Source organism: Protopterus annectens, chromosome 1.part2, assembly GCF_019279795.1.
Source record: "Protopterus annectens isolate FY-2018-M chromosome 1.part2, PAN1.0, whole genome shotgun sequence".
Taxonomy (NCBI): domain Eukaryota; kingdom Metazoa; phylum Chordata; order Ceratodontiformes; family Protopteridae; genus Protopterus; species Protopterus annectens.
In genome coordinates this window covers 129089688-129109324 of record NC_056727.1, presented here as the reverse complement: position 1 = coordinate 129109324, position 19637 = coordinate 129089688, and the positions used below count along the sequence as shown (strand labels likewise).

The window sequence follows — 19637 nt, the reverse complement described above, 5'->3', positions numbered from 1 at the left end:
GTCATCGAGCGAAGGATAGTAGATGGTGGTACCTCTGTTACCGGCTCTAAGACCTGAGCCTCGTGCAGAGATAAGGTCTCGACACTCGGCCCCGAAGTCATAGGAGCCGGTGTCCGAATTTGAAAAGAAGTGCTCGGAGCCGATGACTTGGGCTCCGACACTCTTGAAGACTTCAATCCCTTCAAAGACTTCGAAACCTGTTCAGCCTTGTCCAGGGCTTCTTGAAATTCAGGTTTGATTAGACCTCTGTCCACTAACCTTCCTGCGTCTTTCCAGCATGACCCTCCCACTAAAGGAATGACAGATGGAACAGTTTTCCTGCAAGTGGAGAGGGCCAAGACAGTAGACGCAGGAAGAATGGTTGTCAGTAATGGACATCATCTGTCCACACTGACACCTCTTGAAACCACTCTTAGTCTTTTCTGACATTTTAATAAAAGGCAGCACTATATAGAAAAGAAAAAAATTTTTTTTTTTTTTTTTTACAACTACCAAACCAGTCTATAAGTGTGTAAATATATATAAATGTATAACAAACACACCACAGCACACTGATATATATGTATATATAAATTGAAATAAAAAGGAAAAAGGTTAACTTTCTTCAAAAAATACTGAAAGTTGTTAAGACAAAAAAAATGGCCTAAGGCCCTTACTAACAATTTTTAAAGGTGACAATCTACCTAACTAGTTCACACAAAAATATCTATCTATATATATATATATATATAAGCTATCAATTATAAAGATAATATTATAAGATTATAAGGTAATATATAACTATATTTATCAATAAAAATAGAAAAAGTTGTACTGGCCCGTGCCTCACGAAGTGATCTGCTGCTAGCGGCAAACTAGATCTGAAGGTTAGCACCGGAGGATCATGGGATATTACTGTGCCTCGAGCTTTCTCGAAGATGCGAGCTAGTGATGCGGCCGACTCGGAGCCCCTGTGTGTAAGAACCAACGGCGAGATTGAACAATTTCACATGTGCTTGATAACTTTAAAAGAAAGTCATTGAGACTATTTACCATAAGGGGGTGTCTTGTTATTTCCAGATTTGGAAGTGGAGGCCCCCCATTGCTTAGTTCTGAAATTCCCTTGGGACTGAAACCTGGTGGCTTTGGGAGTGTCTGGGTTTGGCTTGAGAGGATCTGGAAGGAGCTGGAAAAGACCAATTCTGAATAGGCCAGTGCCTACTAAATCTTGGAGGTTGCACTTGTAAGAAATCTTTAACAGTTTAGAGTTAGCTTTATCTTCCATCTTTTTGAGAACTTCTTCAGCCTTATTGCCAAACAGATGGTCCTGATTTAAAGGAGCATCCAACAATTTTGCTTTAACATGATCAGGCAAAGATTGCTCCTTAAGCCAAGCATGCCTTCTAAGCACAGACCGAGTAACAGCAGCCCTGCAGGAGGCTTCTAAAGAATCAAACCACATTGCAAAGTATGTTTTCCAACTTGTTCAGCAGAATGCAATAAATCCTGTAAATCTTTATTTTCCACACAGTCAGGAAACATCATCATTTTCTGTTTAAGCAGTCCAATAACATGCTGTTGATATTTTAACATATGAAATTGGCAGTTTAAAGCCCTGATTGCCAAGGTTGTAGAAGTATAAACTTTCTTACCCCATCTATCCAGCGCCCTGGAGTCTCTATCAGAAGGGGTAGGATTTTTAGCAGTAGAAGCCTTAATGCCCTTGGGCCCTTGAGAAATGGTTTCTGGATCTGCAACAGGATTTTTGAAAAGGAACTTGTGGGACTCAGGAACCCTGTGGTACCTGTCAGGTTTACTAGGAGCCGGAGGCAATCAGGGGCCATACTGGATTCCGAAAACCCATCAACAACAATGTCTAGTACAGAAGGTATAGCCAAGGGCCTATACTGAGGTAGAAGAAGAAAATCCCTAAGCCTCTTTTTTGAATCAGAAAATTCCTGACTTTCCCAGTGGAAATGCTCCCTTAAGGTACGTAAAGTTTCCCCAAAAGAAAAATCTTCAGGAGGGGAAGCAGAGGGAACAGAATCCTCTTCATCAGAATCCTCATAAGTAGGTATGGAAAAATCCAGGTCATTAGAAGAATCAGAAGAAACAGAAACTTTATCAGACGATTAATAATCGAGCTCAGCCCTAGGCCTCTTAGAGGGGGGGGGGGGGTTTGACTATCCCTGATTAGAGTAATTAGATCTTCAGCCATTTTGATCATTTGTTTTTTTAGGCATAGGGACATGAACATGTGGCCTGGGCATTGGTTTTTTAGACATAGATTGAGATTTAGGGCTAAGTAATGAAGGTGGAGTCGATTTAATATGCAAGTCTGTAGGCCTGAATACACCCTCAGAAGCCGGTGCCTGCACAGCGGCTCTGGACCCATCTAAGGTAGAGACATCCGCGGGTTCCATAGGTGAAGCCTCTCATGGCATACCGGACTCCGAATGGGTCTCAGTACAGCCTGCGAATCAGAAGTAGCAGGTATCAGGGGCTGCAAAAACACCTCCCTGAGTACCGGCGAACTGGCGACTGGCTTAGGAGAAGCATAGTCAACAGTTTTGGACCTCGGCGGCCTGTCTCTGTCTTTATCGTTGCGTTTTTTTCGGAATCCCAGTAGTCGGATGGCTAACCGACGATATTTCTGGATAATTAAACCGAGAACCGAAATATTTAGAGGCAAAAATGTACAGATGACGGATAGTGCACTGATTAAATAAAGCACAAAACCAACAGCAAGGTACATCGTGGTCAGGGCCTAGGCAAGGAATACAGTATGAATGAAAATCTTTGTGAGGTATTTGCTTTCCACGAGTAATGCAATTATTAACTTTTACTGACATCGGTAAGGAGCAAGAAAAAGTTTCCCCAAGTTGAAGACCTCCGTTCTGAAACTCGAAATCGAAAATTTCAGGAGTCGGCCAAATGGCACTTGCGAACTGCTTCTGCTTCAGGCACCGCACGGCAAGAAAGACTGCTGTAATGGCGTCGGATGCATGTTTTATACCCCTGACGACCCGACGTCATGGAAGAAGGGACAGCAACTGACGCAGGACCCAAGACTTTGTTAATCAGGCCGACTGAGGGCAACCTGCCAGCAGATTACCCAAATGTAATGACTGCAACACTGAAACACGAAGAACATCCAGGACCTTCGGTTAACCAAATTTGCTGATGTTATCATTAAAATCCCCACAGATATGTACCCTTCAAAAAAGAGCTTACCTATGTCTATGCCTAGTGTAAGGATTATAGGTTTCCAATGAATGCTAAAAAATGTAATCCTGTTTCCTCTGGAAAATAAAAACTATCTACTATTTTACAGTAGTGATGACACTCCACTATCAAGCAAAAAAGTAGTTCACGGACATGGGCACCAGGCAGACAGCTCCCTCTCCCTTGTTCACCATTTAGCAACTGTAATTAGAAAAATCTTTGCTTATCATAATCACCAAAAGTACTTTATCAAAATCCAAAGAAGTTATAGTTCCCCTAGACTGACTGCTGATCAGACCTATTATAACTTCAATGGTCACACTTTTAGGGAACTCGCTAGACATATCCAGAACATGCATTACCATGAGAGACTGGAATTCTCATTTCTGTACTGGTGTCTTATAGACACCTAAGGGGATATTTACACCTTGCTTACCATGCGATTAGAGAAATCATTGATACTTGAACCTCATTTTTCTTGGCAAGTCAGTCGGACTGCACAGTTAAAACCGGTACCATGAAAATTTCAGCAGCAAATACAACATATTAGTGAGAGATTCATCACTCAGCATATTTCTCTTCTTCAGAATGAACTTCCAAGGCAAGTAAAGCAATACAATTCACTGCATTCCTTCAAACAAACTAGATGACTGGATGGGTCTCCTCAGACTTAACCTGGGACTAAAAGGCCTTACCCCTCCTTGATAAAGGAAGTAAAGACTGTGTGTGTGCCTAAGTCCAGCTTCTATGTTGGTGAAAACATGCCAACATAACACTAGCTCACATGCTTCAGAGTCAGTGCAGTCAAATTCTTCTTAGAAGGATCCACCCTTTGCTTTTTAGAAGGTGCTTCAGACACCAAATGTGTTTCCAGTTCAGGCCATTTAGACTTAAAGGACATTACAATTTTAGCCAGTTGGACTAGTGAATCAGAAGCCCAGGAAGAGACTGGGCTAATGGACTGCCAATAGACAAGAGACAAGTTAGGCAATACCTGCTTAACTTTAGGTGCTTTGTCTCTCCAATGATCAGAAACCACCATCCTTGAGGTCTCAAGCATGTGGAGGGGGGGGGCTCTAATGCAGTCAATGCGAAACTCTTCCTGGGGATCCCATCCTCTCCTTCCAAAACCACAATGCATGCCCCTGCTACTGAGGGGTCTTTGGCTGCCAAAGAGCCTCAGGTATGTCAGTTTGTACGGATGTGCTAAAAAACAAAGGCATGGATGCCTGAAAAGCAGTCAAGCTGCAAGCTTCACAGAAAAAAACAGCGCTGCAGTCGGTATCACCAGACCCTTGAAAACCAAAGTCTTGTCATATCCTAAACTTCATTATGCTTTTTCTTCAACAGGAAAGCTATAACAGTCCTTGGCTGATGTCAAGGCAGCACAAAAGCAAACATATGCCCACTTTTTTGGGGAGCAAACTCCCAGAGAAAGTTCTATTGACAATGGATCCTCCTAGGGTGAAAGATGCATACTGCCAACAGGAGTTCATGTCATGCTCTAGGCAGAATCCAAACAAATTCATGCTATGGAAATGTTTGTGTAGAACATGTTTTCTATACAGACACTGACCTTCTCAATCACTTCTTCAAAACTAGCGTCACATTCAACATTCCAAATCCAGACATTAAGGTCACAGCCACCCAGTACAAAAAGTTAAGTAAAAAACACCTGTAGAAAACTTAACTGTTTTCCTGGAAGGAGGCTAACCAATGGCCTTACATAAGCTGCTCAAAGTATATACAGCAAAGATTAGTGGAAGGCAAGAAAGCGCTGGATTGTTTTGGCTGAAGCACACTTTATACCACAGATGTGCTTATGCCTAGCTGAGATGGCCTTGGCCAAATCACTGCTGAAAGGGAAACTTAAGACTTGCCAACTGACAGGCTACCTGCAGACAGAATATCTGAAGACATGAGGAATACAAAAGTGAATGCTACCATGAACAGGATCCCCTTCTACAACATGATTTATTTAGACACGTGTTAATGTCCCTTCAGTTTGTCTTGTCTAGTTGTTTTGGATGCAAGCGCCAATTTATTATTAGTTTATTTAATTAGCTTGTAGTAATCTAGTTAGTGAACTCTTCCTTGGACCATTTTCAACCATGACAAGCCAAATGGCTGACAATTTCAAATAAAAAATACACATTTATGGATAGTCACAAAAATGCATTGCATACACAAATTTCCAACAGCAAGTATCTAACAACTAAAAAATAATTTTCTACTACAACTTAGATTTCTGACAAACCTTTACACAGAGATGAGACAATTCATTTAAATTAAGTACACAAGACTTTCACACTTTAAAAACCAAAATACACAATTTCCAAACTGTTTTACTGTCATCCTATTAAAGGAAAACAACAGGATATTAAAGCAGATTCCCCAACCTGCTGACTCTTCCAGTTCCTGTTCTTTGATAAAGCTTAAAAAAATCACCCTTGCAGCTTTAAAAAATAACCCACTCAACTGTTTTCCCTGTTCTGCTTCCTAGCTTTCTACACTGTTTTTGTTTCACTTTGCAAACCAACTTGAAAAACCTGTAGCTGGCTCTGAAATTATGATGTCACATCTGCCATCTGCTCTTGCTCTAGCTATCGGGATGTTTCCTCCCCCAAAGTGACGTAATCCCTGCCTGATTTGCATGCTGTATAGAAGAGCCAGTGTTCCTCCCACATTGTGATGTCAGACCTGCCTTACCCAGCCCACTCAACCTAATAAAATCCATGTGGTGTGTGGAACTCCTTTTCATTGTATGTGTATCCTGTCAACTGCATTTGTTTGAGGGATGACTGAAAAGTTTGGATTGCCTGCATTTTGCCTGCATTTTTTGCTTCATTGGTAAGAGAAGTCTTCCTAGTGAATTCAAAATGTAATTCTACACACAGCCCCTGTTTGAATGCACTTCGTCCTATTTTGTGCTGCCTGATATAGTTTATGACTTTCTTCTGAACAGGAATACTCTCTTCCTCCCTATGAGGATTCTGCTGCTGAAGAATCTATCCCTTCAGCCTCTCCTCCTGAGGATTATTCTTTTGGGGAAACCCTGTATACCATGAGGGAGCACTTCCACTGGGAGAGCCAAGACTACTCAGAATCTAAGAAAAGGCTCAGAGACTTTCCTTTACTACCTCAGCACAGGCCTCTTGCTATCCCCCCTGTTTTAGACATTGTAGATGATGTATTTTCAGTCTGTCTCCTGACTCTTTACCCCCTGCACCTGTTAAACCAGACAGATACTACAGGGTTCCAGATTCACATAAATTTCTTTATAAAAACCCTGCTGCTGACCCAGAAACTATTTCTCAGGGCCCCAAAGGGGTCATGGCTTCCACTGCAACAAACCCTATCCCCTCTGATAGGGATTCAAGGGCACTGGACAGATGGGGAAAAAGGTTTACACTTCTGCTACCGTGGCTGAGAGGGCTTTAAATTGTCAATTTCATATGCTTAAATATCAGCAATACTTAATGTTGCTGCTTAAACAGAAAATATTAACAAATTCTGAATGTGCAGAAAACAAGGAAATGCAGGATTTATTGCATGCAACTGAACAAGTGGGAAGGCATACTTTGCAATGTGGTTTTGATTCTCTGGAGGCCTCTTGCAGGGCCGCTGTTACGGGTTCTGTCATTAGGAGGTATGCTTGGTTAAAGGAACAAAATCTGCCTGATCATGTTAAAGCAAAATTATTAGACGCTCCATTACAGCATGATACTTTGGTGTTAAAACAGAGGAGGTGTTGAAGAAAATGGAGGACAAAGCAAAGTCCATGCAGACAGTTAAGGATTTCTTACAGGTGCAGCCACCCAGATTTAGCAGGAACTGGCCCACAAAGAATTGGTCCTTTCTGGTGTCAGACAGGCTACAAAGAGGCAGATACAGATGCCCCAGAGGCAGATCCCAGCCCCAAGGCTCATACAGATCTAAACAATGGGGTACTTCTACCTTCAAAAGCGGAGAAGACAAATCACAGCTATACATGAAACAGTCCCAATGACTTTCCTCTGCCAGCACCAAGCACTTATCTTTTGGCAACCCCCTTAGGGGGAAAACTAGCACTTTTTTCACAAAATTGGCACATGATCACCCAGGACAAATGGGTCTTGAATATAATGTCTCAGGGCTACAGGTTCCACTTTCACACCCTGCCAAGGGCAAAAGGTATGCCAGACCTGCCATACAATCAATGGGCAGAAGCACAAAAGCAAGTTTCATCCCTCATGGACATGAGGGCCATTCAGCGAGTACCACAGCAAGAGCAGGGACAAGGATTTTACTCAAGACTTTTCTTGATACCCAGAAAGGACAAAGCCTGGAGACTAATACTGGACCTGTCTATTCTAAACACATTTCTGGACGTTCCAAAATTCAAAATGTTGACTCTGCAGCAGCTTCTGCCCATGCTGGCCAAGAAGGCTTGGCTTGTAACTTTGGACCTAAAAGAGGCATACCTGCATGTCCCAATCAGACAATCTTGCAGAAGATACCTCAGATTCATAGCTGGCTCAATGCACTACCAATTCTCTGCACTGCCCTTTGGCTCATCTACTGCACCCAGTGTCTTCACAAAATGCCTGGCACCAGTAATTGCATTTTGCAGACAAAGAGGAATTCAAATATATCCTTACTTGGATAACTGCCTTATTCAAGCAGAGAACAAGGACATTCTACTAAAGCATCTGGCGTTTGTAAAAAGATTACTAATTTGCCTAGGGTACACAGTAAATGAAAATAAATCAAAACTAGTACCCTATCAAGAGATAATATTCCTGGGTGCAAGCTTAAATACAACTGCCCAGATGGCTTATCTCACGCTAGACAAACAAAGGCAACTGACTTCTTACTTCAAAATGTTGGCAACAAAGACCCAGTTATCTGCAAGAACAATTCTGCAGTCTTTGGGCTTCATGGCATCCTGCATCCTGCTAATTCCATATGCCAGACTGCATAAGAGGAAACTACAGTGGTATCTAAAAAGTGTTTGGACTCAACATTGCCACAGCCTGGAAACATTAATTACCCTCATTCCCTGCCTGCAACAGGAGTTTCGATGGTGGGCACAGGCCTGTCACCACAACAAGGGACAGCCATTCACTTTACCCACAGCCAGGCAGACACTAACAACGGATGCATCAGATTACGCCTGGGGCGCCCACATGGCAGAAAAATGTATTCTGGGCACATAGCCCGCAAGCCAGATGCATCTCCATATCAATCAAAAAGAGATGCTAGCTGTTCAAAATGCCCTGACAGCTTTCAAGGATCTACTTCATCCAGGACAACTACTGATAAAGACAGACAATACTACAGTCATGTGGTACATAAACAAGCAGGGAGGCACACATTCCTACCCCCTCTGCAGACAAGCCATGACTTTGTGGGACACAGCATTGACTTATCAAGTTCACCTGCAAGCACAATTCCTGCCAGGAAAGATAAATACTCTGGCAGGCAAACTAATCAGAAACCTCATGGATCCCCACAAGTGGAAACTGGATCCACAATTCTTCAGCATCATAACAAGGAAATGGGGATGCCCAGACATAGATCTGTTTGCCTCCCCTCACAACTGCCAACTACAGAGATTCTGCACAAACACTTATCACAAGCAAGCATGGAAAGTGGATGCCTTATCCTTCAGCTGGAAAAAACTAACAGTATATGCCTTTCCTCCACTGCCTCTCCTCCCCGAGGTACTCCTAAAGGTCAGACAAGAGAAGCCAAAAATGATACTGGCCACGCCAGCACTGGTACCCAATCCTAAAGAATTTGTCTCAATCCTGGACATTGCCTCAAATTCCTCTCTTACTGACCCAACAAAACAATCAGATCCTGCACAGCCAACTCAGGACCTTAAATCTGGCAACATGGCAGATAATGTAGCCATTCAGAACACTCCTCTCTCCAAAGCTGTGATGGATGTTATTTTGGAGGCCAGGAAGACCAGTACCAGAAAATCTTATTCAGAAAAATGGAAGAGAGTCTGTGCTTGGAACCAGGCACAAGGAATTGACAGGTTTGTTGCAAACATTCCTCAGATTTTACAATACTTAACTGAGATGCTGGACAGAGGCCTATCCTTTTCATCAATTAAGATCCATGCCTCTGCCATTTCAGCCCATTACAATACAGAACCACCTATCTTTTCTCATTCTTTAATAAGGCAGTACTTTAGAGGGGCCAAAAACATAAGACATCCAAGGAGAGCACCAATACCTGCATGGGACCTCAATTATGTCTTGGAAAAACTCATACTGCCTCCTTTTGAGCCAGCCTCAACAGCTGATATAAAATTCTTATCCTGGAAAACAGCTCTGCTCCTAGCAATAACCTCTGCAAGATGAGTCTCGGAGTTACAGGCACTCATGGCTGTGGAACCTTTTATCATTTTCCATCCAGACAGGGTTTCTCTGAGGACAAACCCGACATTTATGCCTAAGGTGGTGTCCAGTGTGGTCCTTAACCAAATCATTCACTTGCCTACCTTTTATCCAAACCCACAGAACAAGGGTGAGAGACTTCTGCATTCTTTGGACATGCACAGACAGCTACGCTTCTACTTGGACAGAACTAAAGCTTTCAGAAAGGCTGAGCAACTTTTAGTGGCATATGCTGCAGGATCACAAGGAAAGGCTATCTCAAAACAGACTATTTCAAAATGGATAGGCCATTGTATTAGTTTCTGCTATTCACAACATGGCAAATCAGTGCCTAAGGACATTAGGCTACATTCAGCCAGAGCAGCAGCCTTCCTCAGAGGAGTACCAACCAAAGACATCTTAAGAGGCTGGAACTTCGAGTTCGGTGCACACCTTTATAAAGCACTACCACTTACCTCCCTACTCTAAATCCAGAGCAGGCTTTGCCACTGCAGTTCTGCAGGGCCTCATAGCCTCTCCTAATCCTATTTAGCCCTAGCCACCCATCCTCAGCTTTGGGATTCAACCCAAGAGTAATGACTGCAACAGTGAAACACGATCAACATAGTACCGTTGTGTACCTACCATAAATGTAGATGTTCGAGTGTATTCACTGTTGCAGTCCAGGTTACCCTCCCACCATCCCCCTTTCTTTTGCTGGATCTTATCTGTACTTCTCTATTCTATACAACCTATGTGGTGTATTTGCTTGTAGATGAAGGAAATGGTTACCTTAGTGCATGCATGTTTACTGGCATAATTTTTAGCCTACCCTTTTGGAGGCACCTGACATCTGGGCCAAGAAAAACTGAAGAAAATGGCGTCGGCTGCATCTTTTATACCCCTGGCACACTGACGTCAGGGAAGAGGTGACAGCAACCAATGCCAGACCAAGACTTTGGAATTCAGGCCGACAGCAAGTAGCCTGCCAGCAGGATAACCCAAGAGTAATGACTGCAACAGTGAATACACTCGAACATCTACATTTATGGTAGGTACACAACTGTACTTTCTGCTGAGTCAGCGTAGCAGGAGTATTCATTATGAATGGAGAATACTATATAATTTCATCAGCGGCACCCATTTGTTTCCACTTATATGTATTATTAGCATTGATATTTTGCAATAGCACTGGTCTTGTACGAACTGACTGTTCACTCAGGTTTGCTAGATTGTCTTACTGTAACACATCAGTAGCTTTAGTGGTGTTAATTGTACCGTGCCAGATTTTTCAGTTATGGACATTGGAATTGCTTTATCAGCATAGGCAGTATGATTAGTGATGTGTGTGAATGCAAGCAAGGGGCAAGTGTGTGTGTGTGTGTGTGTGTGTGTGTGTGTGTGTGTGTGTGAATGCAAGCAAGGGGCAAGTGTGTGTGTGTGTGTGTGTGTGTGTGTGTGTGTGTGTGTGTGAATGCAAGCAAGGCAAGTGTGTGTGTGTGTGTGTGTGTGTGTGTGTGTGTGTGTGTGTGTGTGTGTGAATGCAAGGGCAAGTGTGTGTGTATGTAAATACAAGCAAGTGCAAGTGTGTGTGTGTGTGTGTGTGTGTGAATGCAAACCAGTTGAAAGTGTGTGTGTGTGTGTGTGTGTGTGTGTGAATGCAAGCAAGTGTGTGTGTGTGTGTGTGTGTGTGTGTTTGTGTGTGTGTGTGTGAATGCAAGCAAGTGTGTGTGTGTGTGTGTGTGTGTGTGTGTGTGTGTGTGTGTGTGTGTAAATGCAAGCAAGGGGCAAGTGTGTGTGTGTGTGTGTGTGTGTGTGTGAATGCTTACTAAGCTGGGTGTGAGAATGCAAGCAAGGGGCAAGTGTGTGTGTGTGTGTGTGTGTGTGTGTGTGTGTGTGTGTGTGTGTGTGTGTGTGTGTGTGTGTGTGTGTGTGTGTGTGTGTGTGTGAATGCTTACTAAGCTGGACATTAATCCCTACGTCACTCGATGGGTTGCCAACTGGCTTACTGACAGAACCCATGCTGTAAAAGTAGCCCACTCCAAATCCAGCTTCTGACAAGTCAGAGTACCTCAAGGGTCAGTCCTGGGACTGCTCCTGTTTGGCATCTACTTCTCTGAAGTACAGGCCAACACTAAGGGATTCTGGCTAACAAAGTTCACAGATTACTGCAAACTGGGAGCCATTATTGAATCCCCAAAATGTTCTGGATACTCTAGAAAAGGGCCTTACAGAAACAGATGCTTGGTGCCAGAGCCATGGGCTCAAGCTCAGTGCCAAGAAATGTATAGTTATCCCCTTTGGGAAAAAACATGTACCCATTCTGGGACATGCTACACTTAAAGAAATCCCAATCCCTCAGAGCTACACGCTCCAGGGATGTAAACCTTGTCATCACAATAAACAAATGCTGGAGGGATAGGTTCCGGACTCAGAGACTGCCCAGACTCTGGAATAGACTGCCCATACATGTCAAGCAGACCGCCTCTTTGGCCCTTTTCAAACGGAACATTGACGATTGGATGGGAGAAAGAAATTAACCCCAGGGATCACGTCACTTACCCTGCTAGACAGGGGTCCAGGGTAGAAAATAGTGTGGAAGTAATAGCCAGGGAATTGTTATGGCTAGGCTTGTATAAGCCCTAGGGCCGATAGCCTAGTACAAACCTATGAACCTATAGTTAACAGACTGCTATCAGAAGGAATAAGCCCTTGGGTCATTTTAGCTGTTGCCAAACAAACTTTGTGTCTGTGTGATAAGGGCAAGTGTGTGCGCATCTGTGTGATAAGGGGCAAGTGTGTGCACGTTTGTGTGATAAAGGGCACTCTGCCAGTATCTGCTGAATTTTACAAAACCACTTTATCTCTAAAGCTGTCCCAGCACAATCTGGTAGTTAGATGTAACTTTAAATAAACTATACTAGCATGTTCTTCATATAATGAATTGATCAAGTCCGTTTTGTGATTTATGATTTAGTGTTGAATTGTCACTTAATTCCATTAGGTACTGGTGTGCCTTTGCTGGGTAATTTTTTCCCTGTGGTTGTGGAACTGTGTAGTTATAAAGACAGGAAGAATTTGATTGTTCCCAGGTGGTGTGGGCATGGTTGCTTAACCCGCCCCTTAAAACTGTAACACCTTTAGTTTTGCATCCATGTTTGGATGGATTTGGATCAGGGTGATTGCAGTTTATAGGTCTCCTTTTTGCTGGGATTTAAGACCCCTAAAGTGGGAAGGATGAAAGTTTAAAAATAAAACATCTTTCATAAAAGGTCTGAGGTGGAAGACTGTGTATGTGGTTATGCTGATAAGAACTGGAAATTCCTGTGTTAACACTAATGTACAGTAGACAGTTTATTGGACTGTGCTGTAGAAGCTGAATCTGCGGACAGGTTTACTGGGCTCTGTAAAGTAGGGTTCACTAGTGTTGGATTAACGTACTTTAATAATGTTGTAGGTGGAAAACTGTTCAATGGGTGCATTTCATGTACAATTTGAATGGAGCGGCTTGATGTGTAAGATCTGTGTAGGCATGTGTTTCTGTTTCTGATGTCTGCACAGCCAAAGTACATAATTACTCGTGCATTCCTCGGACGAAGCCTGGTGTCATTCTTGGTGTTGCCAAAACAAACTTGTGGTTAGGTGTGTGAAAGGGTGAGTGTGTGAGCTGAGTGAGTGTGGTGTGTGAGCTGAGTGAGTGGGGTGTGTGAGTTGAGTGAGTGCATGTGGGGGGTGAGTGAGGGTGGTGTGTGGGTGGGTGAGTGAGTGTGGTGTGTGGGTGGGTGAATATGGTGAGTGAGTGTGGGTGAGGGGGAGTGTGTGTGGTGAGTGAGTGGGTGAGCGAGTGTGGTGGGTGAGCGAGTGGGTGGGTGAGTGGGGTGATTGGGTGTGGGTGAGTGTGGTGAGTGGGTGTGGGTGAGTGAGTGAGGGTGGGTGAGTGAGTGAGGGTGGGTGAGTGAGGGTGGGTGAGTGAGTGAGGGTGGGTGAGTGAGTTGGCGTGGGTGAGTGAGTTGGCGTGGGTGAGTGAGTTGGCGTGGGTGAGTGAGTTGGTGTGGGTGAGTGAGTTGGTGTGGGTGAGTGTGGTGGGTGGGTGAGTTGAATGTGGGTGGGTGAGCTGAATGTGGGTGAGTGTGGTGGGTGAGTGTGGTGGGCGAGTGAGTGAGTTGAGTGTGGTGAAGTGAGTGGGTGAGTGTAGTGAGGTGAGTGGGTAAGTGTGGGTGAGTCTCATTTTTGGATGTAATTTCTAAATTTTGTAAACTTTGTTTTTGTATTGTCATATTGCTTTACATTGCCCTACCAATATGTGACAAATTACAGGCAGAAGCACAGTAACAGCTGCAAAAACTAAGAGCATAAATTTGCAATAAGCATGCGTATACATTAATTGAACGTTTTTACATAAGCAGCAGATGTCTGTCACAATTAATCGACAACACTACATCAGATTACACTAAGTATGCAATACCGTAATTTTTTAAATTATGTCTTAAAAAAGCATGTTGGTGCTGTCATGCAAGTCTGTGAAATATTTCATGTTTATAGTGTGTCATTTGTTAGCTATTTAATCAAACGGGAAGGAAAAATAAGTGGGAGTTTGATGCTTTGCAAAACGGTGATTATTCCCAGTGCTATGTAGCTTGGTTCTAAATTTGACAGGAGGAGTGCAACAAAAAGTGTCCCACTGTAAGGAGGGAAAGGCTGACAAGAAAACAGTACATTACTCTGGTCACCTGCTGTGAGCTGTCAATCACATGCAGACAATGGGTCAAATTACCCTTAGGTCTTTGACAGCTAGGGAAGGTAGGTGTGAAGTGGGAGGGGAGATGCCTTGAAGAACTAGATTTCAGCCTTCACAAAAGAAAGCAAGTTAGCATTTCTAAGAAACAAAAGCAATAAAATGCACTTTTGAGTTCCATTCTGTAGCATTTGCACTGCTTGTGTTTGATGTAGTCATTGAAAAAGGATAACATTTTAACCAAAAGTAGGGGACTTTAAGACAGCAGTGAATGCCTGTTAAGTCAATGAAGTGACAGCAGCTTAAGGGAAAACGTGGCAGATCTGATGCAATTTTTTGGAGACAAACAATGCATTCTGGGATACTTAGAGGCAGAGTAAACAGTCTGAATTATTTCAAAATGCTAGCCCCCATGTGGTCAGAGTCAGAAATTGCATATAAAAATATCTAAAAAGCTCTGAATAGTCCCAGAGTGCTGTTAAAATGTAGGAAACACCAAACCATGATGAAATAAATATGTTTTTGAGTCTGAGGGTGCGGTTGTCCTTTAAGTTGCCAATATTTTCAACTAAACTACTTACAAAAGATTTAACCACACCCTAAGATAGCCAAAGGAAAATTATTACAGTTTTAAATGAGTACTGTGTATGTCATTTCTAAAATGTCCACAAATTCAATTAACGTCGTCTAAACAGATGAAAATGCAAAATAAGTTGTGTAATGTTGATTATGTAATAAGTTAAGTGTAATGCTTATTATGAACAGCTGGAACAGCTATATTCACATGCTTTAACATTTTAACCTTTTCCTAAATAACATCAAATCAATAATCTTCCTGGTTTTCAGTGGATTTATTTTTCCAGCAACTAGCAATTTTGGAAAAAGCTTATTCCACTTCTTCCAATGACGTATGCTAGACTTAAAGCCAAAGTAACCACCCGATCTCTGACAGAATTAGATGCATTTCGTATCTATTATGATGTTAGCGGTGAATCAAACAGTATTTGATGAAACAATTTCCAATCAAAGTGGAAAATACCATATGGAACCAGTAGCATTCCTTGCCATTTAAGCATTTCTTGAGGTTTTGATACTTCATAATAAAAGTATTATCTTAGAACATCTTCAAACTTGTATGGTCATATTTACAAACTTCTGAAAATATGAAACTGTACTGTGTACTAGCTTTCTTACCATTACAATCTCAAGAGCTGGAAGGATTCCCAAATTTGCAAGTGTCTTGAAAAATGCATCTCTGTTTTGAGGTTGCAATGTCTGAGAAAAGGCGCAAAACTCCTTGAAAAAATTAACCTACAAGACAAATTCACAGCACAATCAATACCTAGAGGTCAAAAATACAAACCAACAAAATGATGAAATAGCTTTTCAAACTTGGCACCAGTGGTTCAAAAACAAATTATGTACTTATCATAATGACAGATCTTCAGGATCCAAGTCTGTTCACTTCAAACAGGACTGGTTGCCTCTCCGATTTGGCACCTTCAAAACTTCCCCAAAGCTGGAGCTCCTACCCTTACGCACCTCTGTTCACCTGATCAAATTTGCTAGCTGAATGCCTACAAGCACTAAGAAAAGCTAAAGCACTGCACTATTATTGTCTGTCAAAAAAAGAAAATCTAACTCTTGCGTCCTTCTAAAGGCCTTGAGTAAAGTTTACTAGGCTGATATACTGAGGACAGGAAAATCAGCTGGTTGGGGACAGTATATGTTGGAGTGGGCAAACAAATCTTGAAGACTGTTATGGTAAGTACATAACTTCCATATCTTGCATGATCCAGCCCATCCACGGCAAACACAAGAATAAATCCCCAGTAGTATATTTTGGGTGTCATCATAACAGCAAAAACATACAATGAAGCTAATATCAGCAGCACAAATGTCACAAGAAGACTGAAGAGGTAGTCATGGATGTGGGTGAATGAGCTCTAGGTTTACCTGAAATTGTCTTATTACTAGAAACTTAAGAAGAAACAATACAATCTGACAGCCACTTGATCAAGGTCTCTAGAAAGCTTCAGGCCCAGTCTTTTTGAACCAAAAGAAATTAAAAAGCTACTCATTCTTTCTGTGATTTTTAGTCCTACATAAACTAAACTTCAGTTGTCTATGAACTACAGAATGAAATTATATTACCTTTTAGTTGAATAGTTTGGGAAGAACTGTGGTAGATAAACCAAAAGTTATCAAAATTTGAAGCTACTTTTAGGCAATTCCGCAAGGTTATTTCAAAAGGTAACCCTATGCTGACAAATTGTCAAAAATGAAGAACAACAAGAAAGGGGTTGTAATTCAGAAACTCTGCTAGACGAGGTTGCTGCCATTATAAAAGCAAGGTATTTTCAAGATGCATATTTTAATTCTACTGAGGATGCTGGTTCAAAAGATGAGCAAATTGATTTTTTAAAACCAGACAATCTATGGAGGGGCAATGCCCTTAAAGAGAGGTTTCAGCATGAACATTAATTCCTTTTCCCTTTCTAAGGTAATGTCTTGATGAAAATCAAAAAAGCTGCTAAATGTACTTCCAGAATGGAAAAACTGGAACCTATAGCAAACCAATTCGGTAAAAAAACTGTAAAGGAATGGGTGCTGTACGACTGACTCTCTGTTCAGTGAAAGAGAGAATTTTATCCACCTTCCCTTTTATACCTTCCTGGTAGAAGGTATCTTGACTGTTATTAGGATTCAGGCCAGCTCTGAAGGGTAAAGAAAGGAACTGGGTAGCTAAAGGAACTGGAGAAGCCATGAGGTCAATCTAAGGGATTTTATAGGTGTGGGTTAAGGTCTGCCAGAGAGACAACAGGGATGACCCGGGTGAGGCACTAGAAAAGGCTTTATTTACCAGAAGAGGCCCTACTAGGGGAAACTACACCTGTCTTGACCAAAAGGAAACTACGAGCATAAACTTGGACTTGTACATTTTCACTTTATGAATCTCACCATTACAATGATTAAGGGAAAAGAGTCAAGTAATCCTAAAGGCCACTGGTGAACTGCAGCATCTCAGGATACGAGACCCTGTGGAATGATAAGGGAAAAGAAGCTGCTGCATCTGGTATTGGTCTGGGACAAAACAGGATGGAGCAAAGACTATTCCAGCAACAAAAAATTATCCACACCATTATCAGACTGAGGGACCAGCAGTGTGGTATCAGTAGACATCAGCTGAACCCATCCACTTATTGCTTGACCAGGGATGCACTTTGCTATCAGAAAGTGATGCAGGATGACTGCCTATTCACACAGATACATGATCTCCTGACATAGCCAAAAGGATTTGGCTTTCCCTTGTTCATTATGTATCTTGTCAGAGTGCACTGCGACTGCACCCTGGGGAACTTGGCCCTGAAAAGCATGAAACACAAGAAGCACTGCCCTCATCTCCAAGACATTTATGAGCAAAGAGCCCTCCTGCACTGCTTGCCCCAACAATGCCCTCACCCCACCTTGGCATATGCAAGTTCCTGGTGGCTGTGATTGGGGGTATCCTTTGCTGATACTGGATGACATCACTGGAGATATCTGTGACACTTTTTGTACAAGCATGATCCATTGCATCTTCCAGTGGAGACCACTGAACAAACAAGCTCCACTGCAGTACACTCATGTGGAACCTTACGAACCAAGCCAAATAAAAAGTTTCTGCCATAAGCCCCAACACCTTCAGTATTAGGGTTGCAGAAGGAGAAGGATGCTGAATGTATATGCTTATTGTTGACTGAACGAATGTTATCCTGTTTGGTGGAAGTTGGGCAAATTTCTGCACCGAATCCAGGTGACAGAGTATGGATAACTGGTGCTGCTGATAGCTCCTACTGGGACTCCACTGTGTTAAATTAAACTGTTTAGGATAGATGCAGCTAAAGCTAAGTAGCTGCTTGCATGAATCAAAGACTCCTCAAACCAGCTATCCAGACATGGGAACACACTAATTCTGAGCACCATTAACTCAGTCTTCAACAGCAGGAGGATAATTAAGACCTTTGCTTCTTGAGATCTTCTAGGCCACAAAAAAAAAAAAAAAAAAAATAAAAAAAAAAAACACGATTCCGGAGATCTTTTCTCCAAACTTCTCTAATGAAAACACACATTAGTTTAACAGCTGATAAATGGTGTGAGTTACAAAAACTGGAAAATATGATCTCTCTCTGGTAGACAGTGGGTTCTAAATTGGTGTTCATATCAAAGATCTGCTTGTAGATATTGATTTTATATTGCAGATTTATGAAAGAAAAACTAGTTGGTCAAAAATATGTTATGGTCAAACAAAACATTTCATCTCTGTAAGTGTGCAAGATAAAGCCAATATATCAATGAAGGAACTGTTCACCTGTTGAAGAGGTTTCCAATAATGTATGACAGGAGTGGATTTGCTGCAAGCTGTTTTGTCTCAAACCAATACCAAATTCGGCAGCTTTTTTCCCTTATCCTTCTGCAAGGTCTGACATCCTGAGATGCTGTAGTTCACCAGTGGCCTCCAGGACCTACCTGACTCTTTTCCCTTAACAAACTTTTTTTGTGATATTGTCAAATCTATGCAAAGTATACATATAATTTCACAACATTAATTTACAAAATCTGTGATAGTGGCAGTATCAGTGACAACTTGTGTGTCGTAATACTTTGTATAAAAATGGTACAATTTGTTCACTTGTAAGACACACAGCTTTTATGAAATGAATGTTGTTGTTTGTCTTTCAGCTTTTTCCGGTTAGGGGTTGCCACAGCGGAACTCCATTCCGCTAATGATTGGCAGTTGTTTTTTATGGTGTCGAGTTGCCAGCCCGACGCCCAACCTTCAACGAAGGCACTCCCATTCAACGCATGTCTTTTGAACGCCCACTCGATCGCGTGAAGGACATGCAGACTCCACAAAGAAGGCACTCCCAAGCCGAGAATCGAACGGGAGAACCTCTTGCTGTGAGGCAACAACGCTACCGCTGCACCACCGCGTTAGTCCTCTTACGAAATTAATGTACTTATGAAAATAAAATAGTCATAACTAATTTACTAAAACAGCAGCCTACTTTTAACTGTTTTGCTGTTTCAGCTGTTTGTTTGAGACCATTTTTCCTGCACTTTTTATTTTTTAGTACTTCTGGGTTTTATAGCACAGGCTAAATTCAGATTTGCTGAATCTAGACTGTTTGGCATTATCTGAGCACTAAAACCAGACACCTTACATAAACAAGGTCCCCTACACCCTTGTGGCAGAAGAGTGTAGCAAAGGACCCATCTGAGTTGGAAATTGTTGGAATAAGGCTCAGTACTGAGCATTTCCATTGCCTAGCTTGTTTGAAAATTGC

At 42.1% G+C, this 19637-nt stretch overlaps 1 protein-coding gene across 5 annotated transcripts in view; it reads right to left on the bottom strand.

Moving 5' to 3' along the window:
• The window catches only part of PPP4R3B (protein phosphatase 4 regulatory subunit 3B), a 2189617-nt gene that overhangs the window by 1581479 nt on the left and 588501 nt on the right, over positions 1–19637 (bottom strand). For all 5 annotated transcript variants that reach the window (XM_044055224.1, XM_044055233.1, XM_044055261.1 and 2 more), the window contains one exon: positions 15505–15621. In XM_044055224.1, the coding sequence (XP_043911159.1) occupies positions 15505–15621 (117 nt within the window). The remainder of the gene's footprint in view (positions 1–15504; positions 15622–19637) is intronic.